Here is a 14,591-nt window from a genome sequence, read left to right as displayed (position 1 = left end):
AAGGCTTAAGAGTGAGATCTTTTTTTTTTTTTTGTCAGGATGGCACTTTTGGGCTGGAGTGCAGGGAGCGCTGTGACTGCAGTCATGCGGACAGCTGCGACCCAGTAAGCGGCTACTGCCTTTGCCACCCAGGCTGGACAGGTTGGTACTTATTCTTGTATAAATTTTGGGGGGGAGGGGGCGGGGGGGATTATTTCTCCCTCAGAGTGAATGAATATTTATTTTCTACCTTCAAAGATGAGAGTCACCAGAAGCTAGAAAGACATGAAATTAACCAAGAAGACAAATACGACAGCTGGCTTGAGTTGTAAAGCATGTTTACACTCTAAATCTAAGCCTGTGTTGCGTTAATTAAATGTCCAATTTGTTTTTGCCACTCGGCCAGCGGGTTGTGCATGAGAGATGTTGAGAAGCAAGCCCTAAATTTGCTTTCTAACTGGAAAACTCGCTGGCCTACAACAATTTAGTATTGCATCCACAGAACCGGTAGATAAATATTTGGAAGTGGAATTTATTGTCCGACCGCAAATGTGCCAACAAAATTGGGTCGTCGTGTATTTATTTTACCTCACCTAGTTTGTTAAATTTCAGTGTAAATTTTGTTCACAAACATTGGACTCCATTAATGAGATCTACTGTAAAAGCAAAAAAAAAAAATTAAATTAATTAAATTAATAAAAAAATAAAGAATCAATACATAAATTAATTAAAATATTTTTTTTTTTTGATGGATTGAGCTGATTTGTTTACTATTTTGCTTGAACTCTATAGTGGTGTAGAACTTGTTAAATGCTACCTTCAAATTCCTTTGAAATGTTTTCTGACTCAAAAAAAGTGTCGTCGAAACAAGCGAGTTTGCTTAAAACTGAAACGCTGCATCAGAAAGTCAAATTCAAGATCAGGGTACGGGCGGTGTGCACGCGGGGGTTCCTCCTAGTGTGGGTGGAGAAATGCACTCATGGAGGAAATAGATTCAGCAAGAAGGGTTAAGTCCGTGCGCTCGGCCTCCTGAGCTCGGGGCATTTATTCTAGGAAACTGTGGCTTTTATTATCTGCAAGAACGGACCTCTCTGCTCTAAATCCTGCTCCGGTCTCGACCATCTGTCTGACTTAATTGAGTCACGGGGGTGCAGGGCCAGGGAGCTGCCCAGTGGCTTGGACAAATACGCGTTCATACCCGCTTGAAGCCATAGAACCTTCGTAATGGGCTCTCAGAGGCGGGACTTTATGGGAGTCAATCTGAGATGAAGTGATACGCAAACAAAAGAGAGCCCCGTGTATTTTAAATTGCAGGGAAATCAATATTCTAGTGTATATTTAAAACGTCTTACATGTGGGCGTGGCCAAAGGGGGCCGCGGCCATCTACGCACCCAGGTAGCTCCGCCCGTGGCTTCTACCAGGAGCCGTATTTTAATATGTTAAATCATTATTTAATATTGAGCTGTTAACATTTATAACCAGCAAAGGGCCACGGCAATAAAGTGAAATGTGAGTTCGTTGTTTGACAGGAAGTAGGTCACTCTCACTGTTCTTAACTGATAAGAGTTTATTAAAAATTATTAATGAATTAATTGGGGAAAAAAATGGTTTTATAACCTATATGGGAGTAAACATATCGAGAGTAAACGTTTTAGCATTGAAGTAGTGGAACCAAAAGTAATATTTGTTTCTCAGACCAAAAAAAAAAAAAAAACAACTGTTGGATTGTTTTTCTAAGCCACTCGCTGGTTAGATGTGGATTTTGGAGCAGATTGGATGACTTTGACCCAAGGTTGTGTTAATGACTTGACCCAGCAGATTGGGTTGACATTTGGATTTGGGCGGCCTGAAGAGCTGAAGCCATATTTGACATTTTTGTTCACTCTTGAAACCGTTTGCTCAAAAAGCAAAAAGGGACTAATCAATTGACCCAAGTCTCTTAAATTTCGACTTCATGTTGCACTTCACCACACTTCATGTCTTCTAAGTTTCCACTCTTTTTCCAGCTAATTTGAGTGTTTACATGGACTGTGCGTTTGCTTTTTTTTCCCACTCTGAACAAATTGGATGGCAAGACCTCTTATTGCTTTGCTAGCTCCTTTGAAAACACTTGAACTCGATACTTTCTCTCACCAGGTTTCCATAGCACTTTCATTTGTTGCCACTTCTGTCCGTATTCATCTTCTCACCGCTGGTAGTTTTTTTTCATCCTCAGCACAATCCCAAACACAACCGGACAAGTGTTGTCCTTCTTTTGAAGTCAACAGATGAAGTTTTGCTTCCAAATCATAGTTATGATGCACCAAAATCTCCCTCCTTCACTTTCAACCCTTAAAGGTGCCAATGTTATCGGATAAAATTAGCCCCCAGAGTTTGACGCCGGTCTAATTCAAAGATGTTTTTAATGGCCAGGCTATTCTCAGATATCGTCACTCAAAGGAAATTTCAAATGAGGTGTAAAGATAAAGGCAGGTGCTTGAAAGGATGCGGAGTGTGCGCTGCATAACTTAACATGTGTGCGAGTTACAGTGTGTTAAGAACCTGCATGCGTCGACACTACATGCGACTTTGGGCCTCAGTTTTCAAAGGCGCCGGCGTGCTCGGGAGAAAAGGCACCGCTTCGATGGATGTGCTAATAGCTCCGAATGTGCACAGCCAGAGTCGCCGTATGGATGCAAAAAAAATTTCCCCTTCTCGCTCGGAGCTGATCTCAACATACAGTGACACTTCCCGCGCTGTGCCCATGTAGCCAGAATATTTCTTCTTTTTTTTTTTTTTTTTGTACCCTAAACCAGCTCCGCTGAAAGAGAATGGCAGACAAGGCGGTATTCTCCTGAGACGTAGCCCTGTTAATCAGCGCAGCGCACTGGCATGGCGCCCTCGTCAGATCAAAAAAATAAAACATTCACGAAGAACAGTGGGAGTCGAGTTTAAAAAGAAAAAAAAAAAAACATCCTCTTCTTTCTGGGTGGAAATCAATCGAGGATCCACGCTGAGTAAACATCCCTCGACAGGTCGGCTGTGATATGACATCCGTCCTTTCTCGCTTCATACGTGTTTTTGTCATACGCCCGTAGGAATCCACTGTGACAACGTGTGCCCACAAGGCTACTGGGGCAACAACTGTTCGCTTAGCTGCCCGTGTCAGAACGGAGGCTCCTGTTCTCCGGAGGACGGAACGTGTGTATGCGCACCTGGATTTCGAGGGACTTCCTGTAAACGAAGTGAGTGTTCCCCCGCAATCCAGATAGGTTTGATTCAAAGTAATGAAACCATATCTGGAAAAAAAAAACCCCAACATAAAATCAAAATACCATGTCATCAAATCAGTCAACATTTACTGTGACATAAATGGTGAGCTTTTTATGACCTTGGAGAAACATTTGGAGAACCAGCTGAGAGGCAGTACTTCAGACCTCCGTCATTTAATCAGTGTGAGCCAACCCACCAAGCAGCTCTCCCACTGACCTCTCACCTGCCTTTCGCGGCCAGCTCGCAGTGGGAAGCGTGGCGGGCCTAGCACGGCGCTCATCACATTGCGAGTGTCGCCTCTGGTTTGTAAACGTGTCTGAAGCTGCTCTCAAGTGATGAGTTCACTGATTGGAAGTGAATTTGCACTCACCGGCCTGTAAACATCAATTGTAGCTGAGTGTTGGAGACAGGTCAAAATAAGCTGTGCTTAATATGGCGGTGTGAACAGAAGAATAGCGTACGTCTCCGGTGATGAACGTATTATGTCTTCCATTCTCTACTCGAGTGAAGACGGCAGCCCTTCAGGCAATGATCAATAATTCTTCTAAATATCATTTCAGAAAAGCAGTAAAACCCATCTCCATTGCAGATTTTCATTTTCCGGACTCGTGGAATTTTTTTGTTTCAAGTTATATCTCTATTTTGCTCTGTCCCGCATTAATTTCCATGTAATTCCACTTTTAGCCATGAGGTGGCAAAGAACATTTTGAGGTTTTTCTCCCGAGCACAGAAAAAATAGAACAAGTATTACAAGAAATAACTGACTCTAATAATTCTTTTCCACTTTAATACAAGTTTTTCATGTTAACTTTCTTCCTCTTTGCATAGTTTCATGTTTGATCATCTCCGCACATCCTTATAACATCACCTTATGGTGTACCTCAAATGTTCCTAATATTGCTGACTTTTACCGATACGCATCTGTGAGGCATAGCCAACATTAAACAGATGTTCTCAACTCTCATAACTATTACAGTGCGCCTCGTGCAGTACAAGATTTGGGAATTACTGCATTGAAGACTCTTTATCTGATGTATTCCTCCCTTTTCTTTCACTTTTGTCACTTTAATAATTGCAGATGACATTTTTCAGCACTTCCTTGATCGCTCCGGGATGACGTTTTGCATGATTATGAATTATGTCTCTTTTTGTGTCCACTGAAATGTTTTGTTTTGTGCAGCATGCTCTCCAGGCTTCTACGGGCACCGCTGCAGCCAATCGTGCCCCCGCTGTGTTCACAGCACGGGGCCATGCCATCACGTAACCGGCCACTGCGAGTGTCTGTCCGGCTACTCGGGTCCTTTGTGTAGCCAAGGCAAGTGTTGACATTTTTTTCTTGCTGACAAATGGATTCACTGTGACACTTTTTGCTGTGCTTTTGTCTGGAAGTAGAATGGAAAATTTGTTTGGTCCACAAATATTGAGACATGGTCTCAAAAAGGATTTGAAAGAAAACAAAATGTGCAAGGGTGCAGTCTGCCTTTCGCTTCAAATAGGCTTCAGCCCCTTACTTGTAGAAATAGAAAATGAATGGATGAATGAATAGTTTTATTTTACAGTGCTTAACTTCTCTTTATCCTTTTATGATAGTAAAAATATTACGACGGTGACAGTCTTGAATGACTGAACTCACTTAACATTATTTGCTGTGCGACCAATTTGCAAGTCAAGCAGATTCCACTGTATGGTCAGTGCTAAACCGATTTGCTTCATTTTGAGGGGCTCCAAAATTTGGAGGAGTCGTATTGATAGCATTGGCGAGCTGTGAATTTATAGAGAAGAAAAAAAAAAAACCAGCAATTGAAGTTGACTTTAATCAAATGTGAGCTGTCCACTCAATCAGAAGACCCAAAAGAAAAATGCCGATGTCATCATAATCCATCTTGTTGGCCTTGAAATGATACATTTAAACATTTAAAATATGATTTGGAATCTCAATATAGAAGCTGCAATCTGATTGGATGAAAAAATTGAACTGAAAGCGATCCATAACAAAGAAATATAATGAATATTGTCTTTAAATCACAACTCAATTGCTTTTATTTTTGTCGAATTTTTGTTTTACAAGTTGAGACATCTTACTCTAGATTTTCAACATCTAATAATTTTGAAACTTGTGGTAAAGTACAGAAACGCTGCTAGGGTTTTTTTTTTTTTAATTCTCTTTCATGACTTTGAGGAATGTTTCATGTTTAATACGACAAGGAAAAGAGCGGGGGAAGTCGTAATTTGTCGGAATCATAACGAAATGGCGAGCAGGTGCGAGGAACGAAGATGGCGACCACAAGTCTTCTCGTTGAGCGCTTGTTTTCGTCCTCGCTCGGCCTCGGTTCTATAGGTTTCCCAGCCTAATGAAGCTCTCCCCGGTGTGACGAGACTCCAATCCTCACAAGCAGCAGCCGTACGGCGGAGCTAACCTCCTGGCATTAATGACAGCCTGCTCGGAGGAGCATGAAAGAGGTCTCGACAAGAGTAGAAAGGCTGTTGAAATGAAATCATTAAAATCAGCCCAGATTTGAGCAAAAAAAAAAAAAAGATAGCAGCTACCTTCCGTGATGTTACTGAGTTATTCTCTTTAAGTCAAACCTTTAGATGTGCCGCATGTCCTGTTGCTGCCGTTTCCTCATCCTGATGGTTGAGGAGCATCTGGGCTTAATTTTTCCCGCTGCCCAACAATAAAGCACAATGGAGGTTTCATCGCAAGCGATATCTTTTATTGAAGAGTGCCGGGGAATGCTGAAATATTAATTTCATAAAAAATGGATCCAATGGTCCGTGTACATGGTCTGTTTTAATACCGTGACACATCAGTCATTCCTCTCCGGTTTGCAAAAATAGGGTAATTGTGCCACGAGAGGCGGTGATTGACTTTTTTTTTTGTTTTTTTTTTGGTCTAAGTACATCACTTCACGTCCACTCAAATAAACATTGCCGTCCATCTCATTAGCCAATGTCACACTGCATTTTCAGCATTGCACACTTCTGCTGAGTCACTCACAATACCATTGAAACTTTTCTTTTTTTAAAAGCATATTCTGCATCTGTTTTCAATATTGATTTCAATATCCTTTTCAATATCCTTCTTTAAGGATGTTTATATTTTGGTGAGATGTCATTGGTGACTTGTAGGTAGTTTTTATCCTTCTGAGAATTTCTTTCTCTACATATTTACTCATCCCCCTCAGGAACATGCAGTGAATCTTAATCGGCATTTTTTGAAGAATTCTTTGGGTTTATTAAAATATTTTTGTGGAACACCTTAGCCCCATGGCCCCCCTAAGGATTTTTTTTTTTTAGGTCCGCCAGAGCACCCAGACATACTCAGACTCTATCTCCAGCGTCCCCGCATAAATTGATTTTGAGACCAGTGTCCTAAATTTTATTTTGTCAAAGTTAGTGACTTGAACCCCATCTATCATGTTTATGTCAGATGTAATTATATCTAATGTATTATTTTTTTTCAGTTTGTCCCAGTGGCAGATATGGAAGAGCCTGTACCGAAATTTGCCGTTGCACCAACAACGGCACCTGTAACCCCATTGATGGCTCCTGCCAATGCTTCCCTGGATGGATCGGGCAAGACTGCTCCCAGGGTTTGTCCGCCACCCCCACCAAAACTGTTTCCCTTCTTCCAATTGATTCCCTCTTTATCATTATTTTCAACAGATATTTCCCAAAATGTTACAATTTTCCATTACATTTTTCCCCAACTCGTCAGTCGTCAGTGAGCGCAGGCTCAGAAAAAATTCACATAAATCAAAATGTATGACGCCAGCAGATGATGGATAATGCTCATTGTGTAACCACGCTTTATTCAGGACTACTCTGCATTTCAAATTATTTCAAATAGATCTTATTTAGCTTTAGGCAATTGAGGCTGATGTAGTCATTTTATTGCAAATACATAATCGAGTGCTTGAGCAAAAAAAGCTTGGAATTAATATTCTGCAAAGATTCTACTTTGTGGCGTGTCATAATAATGTTGTACCCTCACGAGTGTCTGGTGTGTGCAGCCTGTTCCTCGGACCGCTGGGGCCCGGATTGTCTCAACTCGTGTAACTGTCACAACGGAGCCCAATGCAGCGCCTATGACGGAGAATGTCGATGCGGATCTGGCTGGACCGGGCTCTACTGCACACAGCGTGAGTCCTTGAGCAAACACACAGTGTCACCTAGAGGTTTCGTGGCTCAACTACAGCAGACGGACTCCATTGGAAACATCTGGACATTTGCTAAAAGCTACTTTATCATTTAGATTCGATTTGAAGGCAGCATAAAAATTCATACGTTTGACTTGGTGCAAAGTTTAGTCAAGTTACTCAGGGTAGACAATATCATTGGGTCTCATCTTTTCTTCATATCCTGTCATACAACTTTGCATCTTCCAAAGCTGCAGGAAATATTTTTGTCATTCGTATTGTCCCTAATTGTGTTCACTGCACATTGATTTTCCCGCTGCCTTGCAAAATGACCTTGGCTCTCAACATCATCTTCCCATCTCTTCATCCCAGGCTGTCCCTCAGGCTTCTACGGCCGGGATTGTTCCGAAGTGTGTCGCTGCCAGAACGGCGCCGAATGCGACCACATCACGGGCCTGTGTGTGTGTCGAACGGGATTCATCGGGACGAGTTGCGAGCAGAGTTTAGTAGGCCCGCCACATTTAGCTTTGTGCGAAAAAATCGCCCAGTGGATAAAAAAAAACCTGAGACGTGCTATAAATAATTTTTGATCCAGCCGCTCTCTGAGTGCTTTAATTTTGCAGTAATGCACCTCTTCTCCACGCAGAGTGTCATTCGGGTACATTTGGGTACGGCTGTCAGCAGCTGTGTGAGTGTCTGAACAATGCTACCTGTGACTATGTGACCGGCACATGCTACTGCAGCCTGGGATACAAAGGAATCCGCTGTGATCAAGGTGAGGAGATGACTTAAATGAGGGAGGCTCAAAAAAGAAGATCAAACTTGCACATTTCCAAATCTAAAATTAATGATATCCATCTGTGTTGGAGCAACGTCAAGTGAATGACAATTGAACGAAGGAAACATCGCTAAAAATATGCTAGTGTCGCAACCGATTAATCGGCAACTAATCGATCATCAAATAAATCAACTCTTTTGATCATCAATTAATCGTTGACATTTTTTGACCTTACATTTGTCAAAATTCTCACATTTCAGCCTAACAACTATAAGTATACAGATTTCAAAATACAGTGATTATTTTTTGGGCACATTTCATACACAAGGCTTCTCCCATTAAAAAAAAACACCACACCGAAAAAGATTGACAAAATGATCCCATAAAAATGAATTCAAAGCCACCCGGCATTGTTTTGTGTACAGCGTCTCTCATGATGGAGGAACTGAACCCCTACACCAAGATTAGCCCGGCCCGCGGCTCAGAGCGCCAGTCCGCAGGCGCCGTCATGGGCATCATCTTCCTCCTCCTCATCATCATGGCCATGCTCAGCCTATTTGTGTGGTACAGACAGAGACAGCGGGAGAAAGGACACGAAATCCAACCCAGTGTGTCGTACACGCAAGCCATGCAGATGACCAACGCTGACTATTCGCTCTCTGGTGAGAACTCTTCGGATTCTTTTCATCACGTTGAACTCAGAAACCTCTCCATCTGAATAATTTCTTCTTCAGAGTGTGGAAGTACCGTGGCCATCAAAACCAGTGCAGCTGAGGTCGTTCACAATCCAAGCAGCAGCAGTAGCGGTAGCGGCAGCCAGTGCTTCTCCAACCCCAGCTACCACACGGTGGCCCAGTGCAACGTCGTCTCAACCATCTCCAGCAACCTGGATGCCACTCTGACCCTGAAAGTACGCTCACACGCCACACAAGTTGCATTTTCCCCAATCAAATCAACCGATGTTCTTTCACGCAGTCGAGCACTCTAAAAAGCCGAAACAGTTCCGACTGGAGAGCCTACTGCAACGATCTGGGTGAGTTTTTCTTCTCTGGTTCCCTTACGAATAACCTCATCCGTCATGACTTTGCTACGGCGCCCCCAAGGGTAGAGACGTGTGTCTTTTGTGGGCCTGCACTTATGGCCTGGTCTTCCTGCTGTGAATGAAGATGAACCACAGAGTCTTTGTTAGGGTGGGGGGGAAAAAAAAAAACCCTTTGCTCTCATTTTCATTTGATATGCGGCTTAGCGGTCCTAAAGAGAACACGGGTCAGCGAGAGCTCGTTAGTATGCCTTCTCACCCTGTGTTGGATTTCTCTGTGATGGTTTACGCCAGGTCACCGACTGCACTCGAGGGATGTGGATTAGAGGAACATCCATAATTGCTAAAATAGTTTAATGGCCTCATGAGAATACTAAGTGCTTGATAGAATACTGTATATTGAATATAAATCAACAGACCCCCTTTGGGTGGACATGTCATAATTAAAGCCACATTTTATGTACTTGAGTCAAAAAGTAGACTTTGAAATGTGCTTAAGTAGAAAATGAAAATTAAGTTTTTCCAATTACACAAACTCTCTGCATAATCGTTTTCCAATTTTATTAATTGACATAGTGCTTGTAATAATAATGATAATAAAAAAATCCTGTTACATTTTTTTAACAGTTGACTTTCAGTAACTTTTATGCTAGCAAGCTAATGTGCTGAATTAAAAAAATATATTAATTATCTCATAATAACAATAGGGGGGGAGAAAGAATACATCGTATTTGTATTTTTTTTTTTTTTTGTGGATAGAAAAAAATGGTTATGCCAGAAGCAAGTAAATTTTAGGCTGTCACCAGGCGCAAAACCCATTTGCCACATATTTTTGTCAGCAATCAAACAAGTCTCTGAATCTGTTGTCATCCTCATTAGTGCTCCCTTGCTTCTCATTTATTTCCATGTGGCTGCTTTTGCCTTTTTTCTGCCTCAAAGTCCCCAAGATCACACCCAATCAAGATATGAACCGCAGTTTAGATTATTATTATTACTTTTTTTTTTATTTTTTTTTTAACATTGCTTTATCAGACGTCCACAAACAGTAACAAGCCTGTTTTGTCAGGCAGAACAATTTCAGACTTTTCATCTAGAGGGCAATTAACCTGTGTTAATTGAGAGTTGATATTGCATGAGATTTTTTTTTTTGTGAAATATGAATTTTGACTTTATGAGGATAAATGTGTTTTTTTTTTTTATTTTGTCCGCGTCGCTTAACATGCAGCAGGCTACTTAGAATCCAATCTCTCCGTGATGGAAGGCTATGAAGAATCTCTTCACCATGATTTTGAAAATATCACTACTTGACCTCTGTCGACTGAAGGAGGTTATGGACGCATGCCAATTTGCAATTCAAAAAAAGTATTCTCATTGTCATATTCTAAAAAGGAGTGCCACATTGCGTCAAAACAAAAAGTTAGCCACAGATTGTGTGAATTATGCAACATCTGACTTTCTTGTTTTGACATTTGTAGCAGATGTTCAACAGGGGGAGACGCAGGCTCCGAGAGGCTCCAGAAAAGGTAAATAATTAATTTTCAGCAACACTGTGCATGTGTGCATTAGTGTGTTTTTGTCTTGTTCAGCATTCCCAGCACTAATAATTAAATCTGTCCTCCAAGGGGAAGTCAAAAATTGTCTTGACATTAATATTTTGTATGAGTCCCCACTAGTCCAAACATGATATTCTGATTAATATTTGGGTTGTTGGAATATGAATGAAGCAGAAAGGTCCAGCTGTTTTGACCACTCTCATTTTGCTTTGTACTGTCGAGTAAAAATGACATTGAATGTCACGTGACCACTCAAGAAAACAGGTGAGCCATGACGGTCAGCCCTAGAGGACTGTGATGTCATTTCCATTTGGAATTAAGTCATAAAATGAACACCCCCCAGAGAAAACATATGGATTTAGCTGCTTAATTCATATTTCAAAGGCAGTATTAATCACAATACTTTGCTTCGACTTGTCAGGGCATTTCTTTGCCGTGACTTGTCCTTTCAATCAATTCCACCAAATGATGCCAATCAGTACCTGAGTGTAACCGGCGAGTGTTCTTCCATGATTTATGTGGAGATCTATTTGAACAAGATCACGATGAGCCGCACTTTTCTTCCAATGGTAATTGCCCTCAGTAACTCGATGCCTGACACATTATTTGGTCTCCCACACTGTGCGGTCGCTGGCGACTGCCAGAGACCCAAGGGTGTGCCGAGTGCTCTGAAGTAGCCATGCTGTGGTCCATAATGAGGTCTCATAGACTGGCTGATGAGACTGTTATGGATGAGATGAGTCATCCAACCCTCTCCCCCCTTTTTTTTATTTTTTTTTTTAACCCAGATTACTTTATACCGTTTTTAGTTTGCCCTGACAAAAAGACTTTTTAAAGAAGTGCTGTGACTGAATATGCATGTCTCTGCTATGGCAGATTACGTCAAGGGTTCCATGTGCAACAACAGTTCCTGCACCTTGAACACCGAGAACCCCTACGCCACAATCCGGGACCTTCCTGGGCTGGCGTGTAAGCACACAGAAAGCAGTTATGTGGAGATGAAGTCCCCCTCCCACCGCGAAGTGCCCTTCGGGGGCACCGCCACGCTCCTGGGAAGCACCAGAGGGAACATCTATGATGTTGGTGAGGATTATAGTTGATGAAAACTAACAAAAAAATAACTATAAATAAATAATAATGATAAAGAAATTACAATTTCATTGATGAAATCAAATATTTGTTTAGAACATTACCGCCACCTTGTGGTCATTGGTGGTAATGCGTCAAAAGAATCTGGAGATTTTGACAGTCTGAGCTCTAATTTTAAAATTGAAAAGTGGCAGATTTGAACAATCTACCCAAAAAAAAAAAGTGTGATGAAATATAACGCTGACTTTCCTCCCTCTTTTTGTTCCACCCCTCCATCAAGCCATCGCAGAGCCCACGGTGAGTGTTTTGCAAGGGCCCAACGGGATGGCCACCGGCTTCTCCCAGAACCCGTATGAGCTCTCCCGCGGCGGCCACATCCCGACCCACTATGACATTCTACCGATGCGCCACAGCCCTACGCACACACCCTCGCCGTCACACCAGGAGAGCCCCAGCTCCCTCCTCTAGAGAACCCGACCGGGTACGCTGGAAACAGTCCGTCAATTTTCATACCGCCACTTTATCTTCATGTGGTCAACAAGGACGTGACAGCCACAGCTCTTTTGGACCCGAAAAGAAAACGTAAAGGAGGAAAGCCTGCACACCAGCAATCATTCAGCAATTTTATTTTCCCAGATCTCCCAATCTGCTTTTAGGGTCTTTTATGGACGCTCTGGAGCGGAAGGTGGATCTCCCACAGGGAGATAAGGATGCCATGCTTGGATTGAAAGGATAAGTTATTTACAGGGACAGAGCCATCCTTCACTTTAGTTTATCGAACGGCCAAATGTGGTTGACGTGAGTAACGGTTGTGCCTCCGCCAGTTAAGAGTGTACGGCAGTTAGGATTTATCGTGTACAGCAGGGGTGGGAAAGCTTTTGTGCTCAAGGGCCACATTTAGTTTTTAAAAAAAATGGATGGGAAAAGAATAATTTAAAGGGGGGGTTGCAATTTTCAATAAATAAATAAATACTTTCTATCATATTTAACAATAATGCCAGTATGACTTGATAATGTGGAGTTAAAGAACAGTTGACTCCGCCCCCTTTTTTTGCCTGTAATTTGGTTCCACAGAAAACCTGATAAAAGCACCTTACTTAATGGAGTGTTACTATAAAACTAAATGTTTTCAGTTTCAAGTATTTTTTTTGCAAGGTGGAGTTTCCTGCGAATGTGCGACAAATGATTGACACTTTATAAGTCACTCCGTTTTGTCTGTTTGGTTGTTTTTCCTCAGACAGGATGGTTTCTTCTATCAAAATTGAGGTGGAATTTTTCCATACATATTTATTATATAAGATAATAAGTGGATGTAAAATATGTAAAATAGTACCCTTGACCTTAGGACAAGCCGGATAGAAAATAGGATGGATGTTTTTTAAATAATAATAAACTATATCTCATTTCCGTTTTTCCATTATTACTTTAATTAACCAATTATTTAATAAAAAAATAATGTAATGATTATTTCACTATTTCATTATTTTAATTATATAAAATAAAGCAGCTGCTAACAAGGTAAAAATAAATGAATTTAATACTTTTGATAAAGTAAATGCTCAAACTTGAGTACGAAGCAGGCCCACCCCTGATTTACAGGAGATTGTCAGACGTAGGTGATATGATGAAATCAAATGCGGTGTAAACCTTGGAAAAACATGACCTCATTGATTTAAAAAAAAAAAAAAAAAAAAAAAGCATGGATACAAAATAATGTCAGTCACAGTCAGTCCTTGTCTTTGCTGTGTGCCAGTAATGAGCACACCGCCATGAGATGCCGGGTCAAAGTGAAGATCTTCATTTGTTGCAGTGTAAATGAGGTTGTGATATTTGGGTCAGCAGAGTTTATGTGCTGACTGCATCAAAAACACGTCTCAACTTTTGGATTTGCTCCTCATTATTGAACTGACTGGATCTTGTGTTGTTTTTTCTGTGCTGGAACTTTTCTTGCAAATGTCTGTACAGCGTGTCAAGGAAAGATGGTTTTGATCTTTATGTTTATGCTATTTATACAGCTAATTTATTTGTTTATTTATTTATATTATTAGTGATGGTGAGTTTAATTTGTGTGACACTAGAATTACATTTAAAAAAAAATGAGCATGAACACATTATGGCTAACTCACTGATGTACATAACACCAACCCGTCAAATTTATCTTCTTGTGAGATGTAATTTTGTGAAGCGTTTTAAAATGGAATTCTCTCTCTATCGCTATCTTTCTCTCGCTTTGTGAGATTGTAAATTAAATTTTAGATTTTATCCACACACACAAAAAAACATTATTTGACCAATTCAACCTCCGCAAATATTACGTGCCATTACTTTTGGGGAAAAAAAAAAAAGAGAAATCATTTGCATTAAACAAATGTTTGAATTGATTGATTGGTTGATTTTGTCACTTGCATCACGGCCTCTGCGGAAGCAATAACGTGTTGACAATCATTCCTCAGACTGCATTTCATCTGTACTGAACATGATGCACCTTACTTAATTTCATGTGACTGTTTTCTCTCTAGAGGAGTTTTATTTTCTTGACCACTTGCTGTCATATCGATGCTGTTTTTTGTTTTGGTATATTTCGGATTAAAAAAAAAAAGCCTTTTTTGTCATCGCAGCCGTCTTTTAGTCAAGTTCATGTTTAATGTATTGCATTAATTTGGTCATATTTAGTGTGCTGGTCACGGAAGTAATGGTGACAAGTGTTTCATGTTAAATATGTAGCATAAATATTAAATACATCATTAAAAAAAAGCTAGCA

General features: G+C 40.9%; 1 protein-coding gene across 3 annotated transcripts in view; it reads left to right on the top strand.

Moving 5' to 3' along the window:
• Positions 1-14,591, top strand: part of megf11 (multiple EGF-like-domains 11) — a 58,278-nt gene extending 43,687 nt beyond the window's left edge. For 2 of the 3 annotated variants that reach the window (XM_085914363.1, XM_085914362.1), the window contains exons 14-26: positions 39-141; positions 3,058-3,204; positions 4,413-4,547; positions 6,697-6,825; positions 7,246-7,374; positions 7,744-7,872; positions 8,018-8,146; positions 8,575-8,811; positions 8,884-9,059; positions 9,125-9,182; positions 10,664-10,711; positions 11,618-11,824; positions 12,111-14,591. In XM_085914363.1, coding sequence (XP_085770489.1) covers positions 39-141; positions 3,058-3,204; positions 4,413-4,547; positions 6,697-6,825; positions 7,246-7,374; positions 7,744-7,872; positions 8,018-8,146; positions 8,575-8,811; positions 8,884-9,059; positions 9,125-9,182; positions 10,664-10,711; positions 11,618-11,824; positions 12,111-12,298 — 1,815 coding nt within the window. In that variant the 3' untranslated portion in view covers positions 12,299-14,591. The remainder of the gene's footprint in view (positions 1-38; positions 142-3,057; positions 3,205-4,412; positions 4,548-6,696; positions 6,826-7,245; positions 7,375-7,743; positions 7,873-8,017; positions 8,147-8,574; positions 8,812-8,883; positions 9,060-9,124; positions 9,183-10,663; positions 10,712-11,617; positions 11,825-12,110) is intronic. The other variant, XM_085914364.1, reaches the window with a different exon arrangement.

Source organism: Syngnathus leptorhynchus, chromosome 6, assembly GCF_054491065.1.
Source record: "Syngnathus leptorhynchus isolate UIUO chromosome 6, UIUO_Slep, whole genome shotgun sequence".
NCBI lineage: Eukaryota > Metazoa > Chordata > Actinopteri > Syngnathiformes > Syngnathidae > Syngnathus > Syngnathus leptorhynchus.
Note: the sequence above shows the minus strand (reverse complement) of the source record. Positions and strands in the feature narration are given on the sequence as shown.